The following is a 15,881-nucleotide window of genomic DNA, read 5'->3' on the forward strand; positions in this document are numbered from 1 at the left end:
TTCATATGCACACATTCAGAATGTGCATAAAACATGTGGATGGAAACGTTTTCCAGCTCAGAAACGTCACTTTGTTGTTCAGCAGCAGCTTCAGGAAGCTTTTCATGTCGGGGCATATCTGACAGGAGGCGAGGTCAGAGGAAGATGCCTTCATTGTGTCGCCTTAACTGCCTCCATATTTCTTTTGTTACAGATAAAATAGAAGATATATGGTCAGTATATACAGTGACACATATTCAGCAGCTGGAGGACTGATGGAGGTCTGATTCTGCAAGAAGGAAAAGAACCAACAGGGTGACATAATCCAACTTTTATTTCAGCTGGTTTCTACAATTCAGCATCAATATTTTGAATCCAGAGAGAAGTAAGACTGTCCTGCAATCAAGAAGATAACATGTGACTCCACAACGTTCAAGTTTATTCATGTTGGAAACAAATGATGATGCTTGATTCACATCACGAGGAGGTTAAAGTGGATGGAAGGAGAGACTGCCGTTCCCATCCTTTCAGTTTAACAAGCCAGTTGAGGTGTTTCTAGAGGTTGTCACGACACTGGGAGGAGACCAGTTGGCAGACCCACAACCAAAGACTGTGTAAAAGAAGTGGACGTAGCCGCCGTGACGTCCCCCGTTCATGTCTGAGCTGATCTGAGAACCAGAGGACAAAGTTAGCTTGTAAATGTACAGGTGACTGCTAGAGTGTCTTTTAGTGCAACGCCTCTATCCTGATTGGCCGGTTGCCGTGGTAGCGACTTGTCAGTCACAAGGTAGCCCCGCCCTAAAGCAGACCCCGCTTTACCGTCTATCTTAGTGTAAACGGGACCACCCTTTACTCGATGAGCATCAGGCTGTATTGAAGAAGAAGTGTTGTGTGATTTAGTTTGGAGGAGCGCTCGCTGCAGTGGAGATCACACGGAGGCTGCAGGTCATCATCATCATCATCATCACACGATATAACATTTCACTGTAGGAACATTAAGGCCTTGACTTCAGGAACAGTCCCTCTCAGTGTACTTACCCTTTAGGCCAATTCACGACGCCTCTCTCCTTCTTCCAGTTGTTTTGTGTATAACTACATCCTCTAATCTTATACGTTCAAGTTCCACCTGGGAACATGTTTACTTCATTATTTAAGACGTGAACCCGTCGCGCCTTTCTGTGTATCATGGGATGACAAAATATAATCAACAAATAAATGATGATGTAATATTATAGATGAAGTCATTTAAATGAGCTCCCCCGTTACCAGCTGCAACATTAGTGAGTGATGGACACATTAATGCATCAATAATTAGAATTCAATAGAATACAATTCTGAAACAGGCCATTCTGCTTAATGAGGGTTTTTTTGTACTTTAAGTATATTTTGATGCTAATACTTGTACCTTTACTTAAGTGACATTTTCAATGCATGACTTTTACATGTAACAGAGTATTTCTGCACTGTCTGTCTCTCTGTCTCACTGTCTGTCTCTCTGTCTCTTTCTGTCTCACTCTCTGTCTGTCTGTCTGTCTCACTCTCTGTCTGTCTGTCTGTCTGTCTGTGGGTTCATGTGGTCTTCATCTGTGTCATCATTAATATCATAACCTCTGTAAATATGTATCTTCCTCCAGTGTTTCTCTCTGACTGATCACATGCATTATGGATGCTCTCCGGGCCTCCCCTCTTCCTCCTCTTCCTCCTCCTCCTCCTCCTCTTCTCTTTCACCACCTTTTATGACAAATGCTGTTTTCTTTCTGTTTCCTCCCACAGTCGGATCACAGTGCTTCACTGCCATCAAGTGGCTGCAGATTGGATGTCGTTCCAGCACTAAAGCAAGAGGGTGTCTTCAGGTCTGAGTCCTCTGCTGCTCTCTGAGCTCTGCTGGACCCTCTGCTGGACCCTCTGCTGCTCTCTGAGCTCTGCTGGACCCTCTGCTGGACCCTCTGCTGGACCTCTGCTGGACCCTCTGCTGCTCTCTGAGCTCTGCTGGACCCTCTGCTGGACCCTCTGCTGCTCTCTGAGCTCTGCTGGACCCTCTGCTGGACCTCTGCTGGACCCTCTGCTGCTCTCTGAGCTCTGCTGGACCCTCTGCTGCTCCAGTCTTTACATACTATTGTGCAGATGTAGATTTGTGTATTCATGTATTAACTGTACTGCAGAGGTGGACTAAGTGGACTCAGATCCTGTACTTCCTGTACAGTACTTCTACTCGGATAAAAGCAGCAAAATAAAATATAAAAATACTCCATTACACCTAAAAGACCTGCATTCAAAATCTTACCTCCATTTAAGTAGTTTACCCTAACCCATTAAATCAGTTTCATCACCTAAATTAAAAGTCTAAAAAGTAAACGCAGTGGTGGAGGAAGTACTTATATATTTTAAAAGTAGCAATAAAGCTTGGCAAATACTATACATGCTACAGTAACATGTTCATAAAGTGTCAGAAGTAAAAGTACTCCTTGGGCTGAATGCTCCCTTACTGGAATATCATTCATGATGCTTTAACAGGTGAGCAGCATTTTAATGCTAATTTGTGTTTTTATACATTTTATAATTTGATCATATGATTTCTGAAATCTTAATATGTAAAGTAACTAATATCTAAAGCTGTCAGATTAATGTAGTGGAGTAGAAGTAGAAAGCAGCGTAACATTGAAATACTCAAAGTACTTCAAGACTGTACTTAAGTACAGTACTCGAGTGAATGTAATGAGTTACATTCCACCACTGAGTAAAGGTGAGTAAAGGTAGTGTTACATTATTATATTTCTTATGTTATTGGATTATTATTACTGACTAATTTGCATTTTAATGATGTTGATCATTTTACTTCCTCGACAGACATCATTTCACATCCATAAACAACATCTGCCACAGTCACTCCTGGCGTCCCTCAGGGTTCAATGCTTGGTCCCATTCTCTTTGTCTAACACACACACACACACACACACACACACACAAACACACACACACACACACACACACAAACACACACACACACACACACAGATATTAAATAAATAAAATACAGTCTAAAATGAGCAAAATCTAAATTAAATCAACATGAATCTGACCACACGTGATGCGTTTTTTTAGCGTCAGTGTTTGAGACATTTCAGTCAGCACTGACATAAGGAGTGAGGTTTGATATCCCGCCCTGTCTTTGGGAGTTTTCACTAAATCAATAAATAAATCAATGTTTTGGTACATTTCCTCAGTATTAAATGTGATCGCAGAACTCCCTCCATCTTCTTCACCTCTGACTCTTCGTCTCCCATCATCCCTCTCTGCGTCTGTGCTGCTGTTGACAGAGCATTAGGATATGATTTCAGGCTACTTCATTTGTTTTTTGTTTTTTTCCTTCCTGCGCTGCTGTAAACATAAATCACAGCGAGCCGAGCCCAGAGCTCATATAAATGTCAGGATAGACAGCGGAGCTCATAAACCTCTAATTTGATCTTTATTCATCTGGGACACGGCATGAATAAAAGCTCACCTAGTAAATCATCATTTTCTGCTTTCTGTCAACACAGCTGAGAGACCAGAGAGACACACATCCATCCATCTGTCTCCGTAAGCCCCGCCCCCTGCTGCTCGTTAGGCAGCTCCACTTCTGATTGGCCGGTTCAGCCTCCAGACCCGTTAAGTGTAGAGTTCAATTGTTATAGACACTTTTGCTCTTTAATCATGATTACCGACTTATATAATACATTTTGAAAATAACTTACAACATTGTATATTAAATTGGTTCCTTATTAAATGATTATTAAATGGGCCAATTAATGATTCTATTTAATTATTCTGTCTTTAATTGAACATAAAAAGTGTTGACAGGAAACACATTACCGCAGCTTCGTCCCCCCCCCCCCCCCCCCCCCCCCCCCATGTCCATCTTTGTCTCCTCGTCCTCTTCTTTTGTCACCATGTTGCCCCCCCCGTCTTTCTCTCACCTTCTTCTTTTCATCCACCTCTCCCTCCTTATCTTCTCTTTCAGCTCTCTTCTTCTCTCATTTCTCTTCCTCTCGTCCAACCTCATATCTCTGTCCTCTTCCTCTCCATCTTTCTCTCTCCCTCCTCTCTATCGTTCTCTCCTCTTACTTTCCGTCTTTCCTCTTCTTCTGCATCTCCTCCTCCTCCTCCTCCTCCTCCTCCTCTCCAACAAACAAGCTTACAACACCTCGTCTCTCTTCCTCAGCTTTCGCTCTCCTCCTGTCTGAAGGGTTTCCAGCTCTCAGAGCTCTGACTGATGGACTTTCACTGACATCTACTGGTTCACTGACAGAAGTGCAGCTGCAACAGGAGAGTGAGACGCATTCACTCGTGTTTTTCCTGATTAAAACAGAAATTTGAGGCAAACAAAAATATTTTAAGGGTCTTCATCACTAATCTGGCCTGTTACATTTAGAGATGCACTTGCTGCTTTCACACTATGAGTTAAAGAATACAGCTGTATGGATCACATACCATTTAGTTGGGGAAACAGTATATTGAAAAAATAATCATGTACCTGCAAGTTGCCACAATTAATTATAAATGAAAAAAGTGAATTAACAAAGTATAAATAAGAAGAAATTCTCCTGGTTATTCACCCTGTATAGACTTTTTTATGTGCGGAGAGGGAAGGCAGCATGATCAACAAAATACAAAATGAAATATATCTTTATATGTACGGAGCAGGGCCGTAACCAGGATTTCAGAAATACTGATATCTCAACTCTCCTCAGCGCCACGTCAGACACCAAAAGAACTGCTGGCAAAGCCTCCTCCGCACTGCTGCTAATTCTGGGAGGATAAATGTTAAACTCTTTCATTATTTTTTAATTTAGCTTTACATTTGTTGTCTTCAAACAATAACATTTTAAGATCTCTGGTCCAGGACTTTGAAATCAGTCCTCAGTGGTGGCTGCTGTTAACATATTCAGCTCAAAGTGCTTTGAAATAAGAGAAAAATACAAAAAATAGTGAAAGGTAAAGTATCATCTGAGATCCACGTCTAAAGAGAAATATGTAAGAATGTAAATGACAGTGTGTCTGCTGTGACTGGTTAAGGTTTCTGTGGACACACTGAAGATGAACCTGCTGTTATGAACAGCGGCTGCTGTTCAACAAAGTGGCACAATTTAATTTGTGTGGCAGGAACTGCACGGCTGCGATAGACTCAGTAATGAAACCTCTCAGCTTTAAGTTCTGTCTACTTTATATTCACAAAGAGAAACGAGCGAGGCAGCCATTGTGGAGACATGCAAATACACTGATCTCTTTAATACGGCTTCACCCAATTGGAGGGCGACTTTGACAAGCAGAACAAATGCCCTGCGAGCACAAACATGTGCAGGTCAGGAGGAGCGGCGCTGATGGCCGAGGCAGAATTCTACTTTCTTTATCCTCTTTTCAACGCCGGCAGTCACATTCTGCCTGTTCGCTTACTGTTAAATTAGTCATCTGAGATTAGAGACGGCTTAAGGAAGAAAAGTTTTCCCTCAAAAGTTGATAAAGCTCTGTGACTTTATGTATACTGAACATATGCAAAAAACAAAATGTGGGGAAGTGAGTTTGTCTTTGTGGAAAGTCTCAGAGCTTTCTGTGCACATCATAAACTATATCCAGTTATTTATAATATATAACAATTTATTATATAATATCGTATGTTGCTATTAATGGCCAATTCATTCATGAGGCTTATACAGTAGTGCTAGAAATGAAAACATCAGATTCATCAGATTCATCCTCTGGAGACCATGAACGTTTGTGTAAAAAGAAACCCATTCAGTAGTTATTAATAGTTTCAGTCTGGACCAAAGTGGTGGACAGACCAACATTTCCATCCATAAAACTGCGAAGCTTTCACAGCTAAAAACCACCGTCTGTGGTGCTGGAACTATTTCATGACAAACAACGCTGCATACTGTTGTAGTTCTGGGCAGACGGACAAACTGTCCTTCATTCAGAGAAAGTTCCAGCATGTGATTCCTCCGAAAACTGTAGTTTTTACTTTCTTTACAGATTAAATGAACAAAATACAACCTGACCATCTGTGACCTTTAGAGGTGTTGGTCGTGCTCTCTGTTTGCCCTGCTGCTTTATGCTAAGCTAAGCTAACAACAGACACAGTCTTCTCCTCTAACTCTCACGTGGAGAGATAAAACTGAACTACTCCTTTAAGATTAAGGGGCCTGGAACAAACCAGTACAGTGAACACATATTTTTGTTCATCTTGTGTATTTTGAGTCTTTTTTTCTAAAAGTGTTTTCTTGTTGATTTTCAGTTTTGAAAACACAGAGTTGAAAATGAGTTTTCATTATAACGTCCGTGACAGTGACAGGTGTACAATAAAGAACTACAACACCCAGCGGCCTCTGACTCCGCGCAGACTCAGTCGCAGCATGAAGATGGTGTCTGTCAGGATGCGGTCGTTGTTGTCAGTTTTACTCCTGAACGTTTTCTACAGCGTCGTCTCCTCGTTGTACTTCCACACCGGAGAGACCGAGAGGACGTGCTTCATAGAGGAAGTCCCGGACGACACGGTGGTTGTCGGTGGGTTTCTAACCGGTGAACGCTTCCTGCTAGCTAGCGCTCCAACTTTAGCTAACTAGCGTTAACTTTAGCTAACTTGAGCTAACTTGAGCTAACTAGCGAACCTGTGGTGACTTCCGCAGAGCAACGTTGTTGTCAGGTCTCCTCGTGATGTGCACCAGCGTTATCTTTATTCAGTGAAGTCTTTGAGTTGCTGTCTACTTGTTTGACTGTGATGAAGGTTTAATGAAGAGAGGAATATTCTGACGTTATTAGGAAACCTGATGTCACGGAAGAGCCTGAGCTAACTTAGCATCCCTGTACTTTCCTCGAGTGTTTTAATCGGTTGTATTTCACCTTTATTTCACCACGTAAGTCCTGTTGAGGTCAGAAGAATATTAATGAAATGAGTAAAGACCTTTGTTTTACTGCATCTCACAAAGATAATCGATTCAGTATCAGTCCTGCTCCCCAGGGAGTCAGGGGTACATGGAAGAAGACCATGTATATGTTTCAGATAGGGCTGCTAACAGATATTGGATTTCATTATTGTTTAGTCAACACATTTGGTCAGAAGTCAGTTTTCAATTCTATGAAACAGAGAAAAGCAGCAGATCCTCACAGTGGAGAAGCTGGAACAACAAAATGTTTTTGGTGATTCAGTTTGTGTCCATCAACTAATGAAAACATAAATAACCACAATATCAGCTGATTCAGATACTCACATTGATGTAACTTCTCTGTCCTGCCTGTAGGAGCTCAAACTCACAGTTTAGATTAGTGACTTAATCAGTGGCCATTTTTTAACTCTCTTTAATTCTTGTGTCTCAAATCCATCCACTCTGCACGGTGAAAGTGGAAATCTGGTTTCCAGTATTTTAGAAATCATTCTGGGTAAGTAAGAAAGTAACTTTATTTAAACAGCAGAACGAGACAAAGCACTTCACAAAAGAAATGAGGTAATCGACATAAACACAGACAAAAACGCCACAAAATATAAATAAATTATAATAAAAACAAACTGACACAGAGACAAGTCCAGGGATGATCTGCTGAGGCAGGTGAGGAGGGAGTCACAGCGAGATGACAGAGGGAATTATCGTTTCCATCTCCGCTTGAGACACAGTTCAGTTTCTCAGCCGGAAAAAACAGGAGCAAATGATTCTGGAGGGAATCTGAGTCAGTAATCGACAAAGTCACAAATTACAATATTAGAAACAGTGAGATGAAGTGTTGGACTCATGCTGTTTGCTTTCTCTGCAGGTAACTTCCGGACTCGGCCGTGTGGTAAACAGAAGGACGAGGACCTGCCGGCCTCTCAGGACCTCTCCGTGTTAGTTGAGGCCAAAGATCCTGATGACATGGTTCGTCCTGGATTGTAAAACATTTTCAGTTGAGCAGCTGGCACACAGCCGGTTAAATCAGAATTTCTTTCTTTCTGTTTTGGCAGCTTCTCCACTATAAACCTGTCGACTAAAACTGAACTAGTTTAGATGTAAGAATCTTCTGTCAGTCCGCTAACTGAGAACCCGTCTGCATCATCTCATGAGATCAGCAGCATGTGTGTCGTGTCTGCTGTCCTCTCAGAGTCTCTGTGTTCCCTCCAGCTGGTTCTGTCTCAGCGATACGGCTCAGAGGGAAGGTTCAGGTTCACATCGCTGAAACCAGGAGGATACCAAATCTGCCTGCAGTCCAACTCCTCGCAGGGCCGCCTGTCTGCTGGAGGCATGTTGGTGAGAAGACGCATATTTCTTTTAATGATTTATTAAATGTCGCGCTGCAATCCTCCCCGCTCAGAGATGCACTTCCTTCCTAATGAACTTCCTGTTGCGTCCTGGTGTTCAGACAGTTCACCTGGACATCAGAGTGGGCGAACGCACAAACAACTACGCCGAGATCGCTGCCGTCGACAGACTGACGGAGCTGCAGCTGAGAGTCCGACAGCTGGCCGAGCAGGTCGACCAGATCCAGAAACAGCAGCACTACCAGAGGGTCAGTGTGTGTGTGTGTGTGTGTGTCGAGGCCCACTTACTTTATCTATTCTGGAGCTTTCAACAGCATCTCAGTCGCCTTCACTGGAGTTTGCTCAGTTCAGCTTTCACACTCGACAGATTTTCAGTTTCCTGAGCAGTTTTTAGGACTCTTCATCTTCTGAGGAAGACCATTTTCAAACACACCAGTAAGTTGAAAACAACCTCACTGGCTTTTTCCTAACTACTGTTCCAAAGGTCAATAATGAACTTTCATGCTGAAACAAATATAAAAGCTGTCAGTAGTAAAATACTATCGTAGCTAATGAGCTAAAGTATGCTAAAGCCTGAGCAGTGACTCATTGTGACTCAGTCCCTGAGTGGCTCCTTGATCCTTCGACAGCTCCTCTTCCTCACGTCTTCGCTCCTCCCCGAGGAAATGAGATGTGATGATGGAGGACGTCCTCTCTCACTCTGGTGTGTCCAAACAGTTTAGAACCAGCAGTAAAGACAGATGCCTGATCTGTCTGTAGTCCCACTGTGACTTTATTTTTTCTTTATTTTATTGTGGCTGATTGAATAGAACCGGCAGGTAGTTAATATATGTTTATCAGACTAAAGACAGCCGGTACAGATGTTTGAAATAAAATCAATAATTGGACTGTGAGGTGTCCTTGTCAGACAAAGGTTGGACATTATATTATATACATTTTTTTGGTCCTCGTTAACAATTCTTTCATAATGAATCCACATATAAATCACTAAATAACAATAAGGCTGGAATTAGAGAACAGTTAAAAGGAACAAAAATAAATCAATGGAATAAATCAATAATCAGATCAATAAGCTAAACAAAAACAAAGAAGTTGACTGAACATGTGTAGGCTGAAGCTATAGCTTATTTGACCTTTTTACATATAACTTATTCTAATAGGCAACCCTACTATACGTAAGTTATACAAAAAAACTAAACTAAAACTTTTAATTCTTAAAACTTAATTTCCAAACCTTTCATACCCAACAATTATCATATTTGTTTACCGCTGTATTTTTAAACATTTTCTTTGATTTGCAAAGTACACGTTCTTTTTTCCTTGTCACAACTATTCCACAAGTTTACCCCTTTAACAGATACACATCTGTTTTTTATATTTGTCCTTGCCCTTAATATTTTAAACATGCCTTTTCCCCGAACTTTATACTGTCTCTTTCTATTTTAAACAGCCAGGAAGTAAATGTACACTATCTACGATCTACTAGATCACTCAATTTCTAAGCATGGAATTTGATAAATAGTGCGTTGGTTGGTTCATAATAATCCGGAAATTGGTCTATAATTGGAGAATAGGTGTCTATCTCCACTTTTATAAATGGGAATAACTTTTTCTTCTAATTTGGATTGTCTTCTTTCCCAGTACCCTTTTTGATTATGCTGTTAATCACTCTCCATGTTCCTCGTATGTTACTCCTATGCTGCTCCAATAGGTGGTGGTAATACTCCCTTTTCTTTCCTGGAATGGATGCACTTGGAAATAAAACAAAATAGAGAAATGAAGCAGAAAAAAGAAAAGTAAACCCTTTAAAACAGTTAAGGATTGAAAGCTAGCGAGGACAGAAGGAAGCGTGGTCAGCTGAATGGAATGCAGCCGCTGTTTGTGTTGAAGTCCTGCCGTCTGTTGATTCACAGCTCAGGGAGAAACATTTCCGTGAGGTCGACCACAGCACCAACATGTGGATCTTCTGGTGGCCCGTCGTCCGCTCCCTCTACGTGGTGGCCGTCATCATCTGGACCACCAGCTCCTGGTACCGAGTCCTGTTCCTCTGTCGTTACGTACTTCATCAATACAAACTAACAACAGTACACGTTCAAACTTAAATTCTTCTTCAGTAGCTCAGCGTTTACCTCCATATACTTCTGCTGCAGAATCACAAAGTCACATTTAATTCTGTTTAAGACCTTTTTAATACAACATAGAAAGCGGTTTAATATCAGCACATATTTGGCCAAAGTAGGACAGTATGATTTAAAAACCAGCAGGGATGATATGGACTACAATTACTTATTATTATGATATCACATTTCTTCAGTACTTCCCAGCAGTATCTGACAATACAATTAAAATGATTCATTTCTGAACTGAAGTTGTTGCTTAAATCTTCCCTTCCTGCTGCTGTAGCTGCAGCAGTGACGGTGTTTGCTGCAGGTCTGACGGAGCCTCCTGCAGCTCAATCAGCTGTCACAACAACCCCACTGTTGTTCAGTTCAGAGGTGGAGAACGTCTCCGGACAGCCTGCAGTCACACAGGAACACTTCAGAACGTCACATTACTGCCTGCTTTTGTCCATTATATTTACATTTTGGAGGAAATTCTGTGCTTTTTAATACTTTTCTGCAGATACCCTGAACACCTTCATTCCTCTCTGCATTCTGTACATAACTTAACTATCTCTTGATCTCAGGTTGATGCACTCTTAGTACAAACAGTTTGTATAAAACCAACAGTAGAAAGTATTCGGTGTCGAACAGATTTACATTTTAACAGGAAAATCGACTGTTTTATTCACAACGTGGCATCTGAAGACGGCTCTGTGCATCTGACATCCTGCTGCTTTGTGTTTCAGGTGAAGACAAACTGCTCTGATCTCCTCTTCAGTAGACTTTGGATCTACAAGAAAAACAGAAAAGGGACAAACAAACTATGAGCTTTAATATTTCCTGATGTAGACACAAATTAAAGATCTATATTGAACTGAACCCCCACCCCCCCCCAATCAGACGATCAGGACCAGAACCTGCAGGATTAGGTCACCTGGAGAAGGCAGATATGGAGAGGAGTCCGAGCAGGAACTCGAGGCTGTAGAAGCAGAGCAGGACGGCGCTGAGGAGGAACTCCAGCCGCAGGACGAAGGTCTGCAGCAGCAGGTAGTAAACAGCCAGCGCTGCACAGGGAACCAGGATGAAGAGCGACGCACACGAGGCCAGAGAGCGCTCACACAGGTTCCCCTTCCAACCTGAGCAACGACACACACACTGAGGTCACACGCCTGCAGCTGCCATGTTAGTCCGGGCTCGTTTCCCTCCAGGAGAAGCTACTGTTGATTCTTTTTCAATATGAAAACGAACTTCCACAGTGAGAAAACATCCGTTTTTCACTTTTTGAAAAGCCAGCTCAGTGTGGTGTAGTCTGAGGCCGTCAGTTGGAGATTTATTTTCAGTCAGAAAAGAAAGAAGACCACAAAATATTTTATTCAGTGCTTGAATTGGACTGAAGGGGTCTACAGGACCTTAGTCAGGACTGTAAACCAGCAGCCTGAATAACACTATCATGTAGCATTTAGGGGCATGAACTGTGCCCAAGAATTATTCCTTTGAGAGTGCTCACTAATCAGAAATACCAGTACTGAAGAATGATCAAAACCCATTAGCCCCCACACCTGCCGTGCTCTGTACAATCATTAGAACTTACGGATGGAGGATTTTTCAGCAGACCTCTTTCAGACAACAGATCGACCCCCATTAGACCCGTTCATATGAAGTGTGCGTCTGCTTCTCTGTCAGCAGAGACACACTTCACTAATAAACCTCATAACTACACTGAATGACATCCAATACTGAGCAGAGAAAATTGAGTTTCAGTCTCACCTCTCGTGATCACTGATGAGGGGAGCCGGTGAAAAGACGTTTAAACGTCTAACGTTGAAGTCATTTTTATTCCGAGTCACAGTCCAGTTCATTAAAACCTCGGACCTGCATCCAAACCCTGGTCAGGAGGAGGGTCGGCTGGTTGAACACGCCTGACTTTTATATACAAAACCACAAATTGAACTTCAAACAGCTGCACATTTTTGCTTCGGGCCTAATTTGCCCGACGTCTGCTGAACCTTGATTAGAAAGTGTTGGTACCCTGTTGAACAGAACACTGGTCCTCTGTACTGGTGAGTATCGGCCCAGTTCAAGCACTGATGCAGTTTGTTCAACAGGAATCTAACTAATTATAGTAGATAGTACATATAATAAAACTGGCTGGGTGAGTTTGATAAATGATTATTTACTGGACAAGTAAAAATAACCTGCAGCTGTTGTCCACATGTTGGCAGCAGAGATCCAAACAGGAAGTGGCCTCAGGCTTCAAATCAAACATGTAGACCTGTGTGCCCTCGTTTAATATAGTTGAGTTACTGATGAGACAGAGGCGGGCGTCCATGTTGTGTTCTCTACCAGAGTGTTTCACTCGCTCACCGTAAAAGATCCTGAGAGTCTCCAGACCGAGGAAGAGCAGCAGCAGCACCACATCCAGAACCAGGTTATCTGACGGGTAGGGGAGTAAAATCCCTGCAGCAGAGAAACAGAACAGGAAACATAACATTAATTAATGACCTTTTCATTGTCTGTCATGAGCTGTGATCATCTCCGTCTCTGCTCATCACGACACCAACACTGTGACCTTTGACCTCCTCCCTTCAGCTGCCTGTCATTTAGTTTTTTCTGGCCACCAAAGAAGAAAATGATCTGTGACGACATCTTCAGCTGTAACTGCTGTAGATGTCTTTTAAATGAAGGTTCTTTGACCTGCCTGAGGGCTCTGTTTGAATTATTATATACTGTCAACACTTTACTGTGTCTACTGTGCCTAAAGCTTGTATGAATGTATTCTCAGTACGTGGTATGCACTTTGTTTTCCAGCATGTGGCTCTTGATGATTGACTTTAATGAATAAAAACTGAAATATTTCCTAATGCTTGAATCTTAATTTTGTTTCAGGCACCAACTTTCACACATACAAAACTATGCGGCAAGACGAATCGAAGCCTCACCAAAATTCACACGACCACCGTGAACAAGGCGTCATTACGTCACACACAGACAGAACCACAGACTGTTTCAAGTGGACAGTTTTTACCACATTTATTGGACAAAATATTCACTTAGTATTTTGACTTTCAGTTCATCATGAACTCTTTCATTCAATCCTCAAAGATAAATGTAATATCAAAGTTCATCCAGCAGATGTCGCCATACCGACTGCTTCAAAACGATGAACCACCTCAGCACACTTGTTTGGGAGTGGTTCAGTGCTTCAGAAAGAACAATTAATAACATGTAGACATGTGAAGGCAGCACAGCTTCTTACACACCTTTATAGATGAACATCAGAATCTCTGCCAAGTAGAAGGCAGCAAAGTACCAGCTGTTCAGGTAGAGGAGGACCTGCAGAGGAGTGGATGAAAGCTGAAGAAGACTGAGTCAAGGGCAACATATCACACACAGACAGACAGACAGACCAGATGTGTGCTGCAGCTCTGCTTCAGTTTCATGTGAAGGATACGATTGGTTGGCTCCCTGCACAGAAAAAGAGGAAACACTGCTGTTAGAGACAGACTAATAAATGTGGCCTTTATTGAAAATTCAATAATCGAGCAGGTCAACACCTCAATATTTTATCGATATTGTTACATGAAAGTAACACTAAAAGAAAGTAATTGGTAATGTTGGTAATAATGTACCAATTATTAAATTCAAATTAATAACAAAAATGACAAATTAAAATAATGTGCATGGCGAAGGAAAAGTACAGCTCATTTATTATCTCTAACTATGTGTCTTTTATATTAAGGTACATATTTGGAAAACATCATTACTAATTGAAAGACGTTGAAGTTTATGAAATAAAGGAGCCGATGGGCTGCATGGAGTCCGTTTACTTGGTTGTTAATACTTTTTTTGTCTTCTTCAGAATCAGAATCAGAATCAGACATTGAACACGTGAAATTGTTAGAAATGTACACGTGAAAATGCAGGTTTTTTTCTTTTTTCCACCGCAAAGAGTGAAACTCATCAATACGTTTCTTTGGTGGCAGCAGTCGTGGATGCAGTACTGATAACAATATGTTAATATTAACAACAGTGATGGAAGAAGTACTCAGATCCTTTACTTAAGTAAAAGTAGAAATACTAAAAATAGTACATTTACAAGTAAAAATCTGAGTAAAAGTACATAAGTATTATCAGCAAAATGTACTAAAAAGTATCAAAAGTAAAAGTAGTCAATATGCAGAATGGCTCCTTTCACAGTGCTATATTATCATGATATTATCTTTTTATTTTTATCACTAACAGATACATGTAAGAGCATTTTAATGCCATTTCAGAGACTATGTATACTGCTGGGTAGATTATGAGTATAATACTGCATCATTTAAGGATATCATGTGTTTTTATGTAAAAAGGACAAACTACAAAGTAAGTGTCAGACAAATGTAGTTGAATAAAAAGTACAATACTTCTCTCTGAGACGCAGTGGAGTAGAAGTATAATGTAACATAAAATGGAAATAGTTATGTATGTGTATATAGATGTACTCGCAGATGTAGCGTTAGTGAAACCAGGAGCGTGTTAGTTAGCCTCGGTGGTAGTTATTTGTAACAGTGTGGTAGTTATCTGGTTAAAGCTTCAGTGTCCCGACATTGACGCGAGTCTCTGGCGGCTTTCTGTGGTTTTAACTAACGTCTGACGTTAATAATAACAACAACAACAACGGTATCATGTTAAACAGCTACAGCGAGCTACCCGGGTCCGGTAACGCTAACATACCAAAGCTAACATTAGCTACTTCATTAGATGCAGGCGGAGATTCCGACCTCACGACCGGACTTTCTCTCTCCAGCTGTTTCTGTCACACGGTTTAATGTGAACCGTGAAATACTTTAAACTGTATTAGTTAACGGTTATATGTCGAAATGTTTACTTGGCACAAAGGATGGCTGACTTACCTGGCGCCATGTCTGATTGCCATGGAAACAGCTTGGGAGGAAGTGGCCTTCTTCGGTTCTGGTTTAAACGGGAGCGGTTTTAACTTGCTGCCCCCTACAGGCTGTATGTGATACTACTACTACAACAACTACTACTACTACTACAACAACAACTACTACTACTACTACCTCTGCTATCAGTGGTGGAAGAAATACTCAAGTAATTTGCTTAAGCAGCAATTACAGTGTAGAAATACTCTGTTACATGTAAAGGTCATGCATTCAAAAATGTTTCCTAAGTAAAAGTACAAAAATATTAACATCAAAATATACTTAAATCACCAAAAGTAAAAGTACTCATTATGCAGAATGGCCCATTTCAGAATAATGATTATAATCCCATTATATCATGGGATTATAATCATTGATGAATTACTGTACATATCACTTTAATGTTGCAGCTGGTAAAATGGGGCTAATTCTAATTACTTTATGTACTGCTGTGTAGCTGAATCTGTATTAACAGATCATGTTTTAAAACGTTTTGTATTAATAATCTGCATGTTACGTTTCATTTTTTGATGAAGGCTTTCTGTTCTGTGCAGATGGTGATATGAAATTTTGCCTAAATGATATCAAAAAACGAAAGCAAACATCTTTATA

General features: G+C 41.1%; 2 protein-coding genes across 2 annotated transcripts; one reads left to right on the top strand and one right to left on the bottom strand.

The window, feature by feature from the left end:
* The first annotated feature begins 6,368 nt into the window (after positions 1–6,368).
* On the top strand, positions 6,369–13,205 carry LOC139290929 (transmembrane emp24 domain-containing protein 9-like). The gene is made up of 6 exons (XM_070912753.1): positions 6,369–6,519; positions 7,762–7,862; positions 8,106–8,231; positions 8,344–8,490; positions 10,156–10,271; positions 11,091–13,205. Exons 1-6 carry the CDS (start codon positions 6,369–6,371, stop codon positions 11,092–11,094), a joined length of 645 nt encoding a protein of 214 aa, XP_070768854.1. The 3' UTR covers positions 11,095–13,205.
* tmem216 (transmembrane protein 216) lies at positions 10,453–13,692 on the bottom strand. Its single transcript, XM_070912755.1, has 4 exons — positions 13,605–13,692; positions 12,709–12,801; positions 11,279–11,480; positions 10,453–11,134 (listed from the first exon to the last, which is right to left on the bottom strand). Exons 1-4 carry the CDS (start codon positions 13,618–13,620, stop codon positions 11,119–11,121), a joined length of 327 nt encoding a protein of 108 aa, XP_070768856.1. The 5' UTR covers positions 13,621–13,692; the 3' UTR covers positions 10,453–11,118.
* Between the last annotated feature and the right edge of the window lie 2,189 nt (positions 13,693–15,881).

This window comes from Enoplosus armatus, chromosome 10 (genome assembly GCF_043641665.1).
Source record: "Enoplosus armatus isolate fEnoArm2 chromosome 10, fEnoArm2.hap1, whole genome shotgun sequence".
Taxonomy (NCBI): Eukaryota; Metazoa; Chordata; class Actinopteri; order Centrarchiformes; family Enoplosidae; genus Enoplosus; species Enoplosus armatus.

Bases quoted from the DNA above. Each gene is read 5' to 3' on its own strand.
- LOC139290929 (XM_070912753.1), top strand. From the start codon at position 6,369: ATGAAGATGGTGTCTGTCAGGATGCGGTCGTTGTTGTCAGTTTTACTC. The intron at 6,520-7,761 runs GTGGGTTTCTAA...CTTTCTCTGCAG, and splicing joins GGACGACACGGTGGTTGTCG to GTAACTTCCGGACTCGGCCG. The intron at 8,232-8,343 runs GTGAGAAGACGC...CCTGGTGTTCAG, and splicing joins TGTCTGCTGGAGGCATGTTG to ACAGTTCACCTGGACATCAG.
- tmem216 (XM_070912755.1), bottom strand. The intron at 11,481-12,708 runs GTGAGCGAGTGA...GTCGTTGCTCAG, and splicing joins GACTCTCAGGATCTTTTACG to GTTGGAAGGGGAACCTGTGT.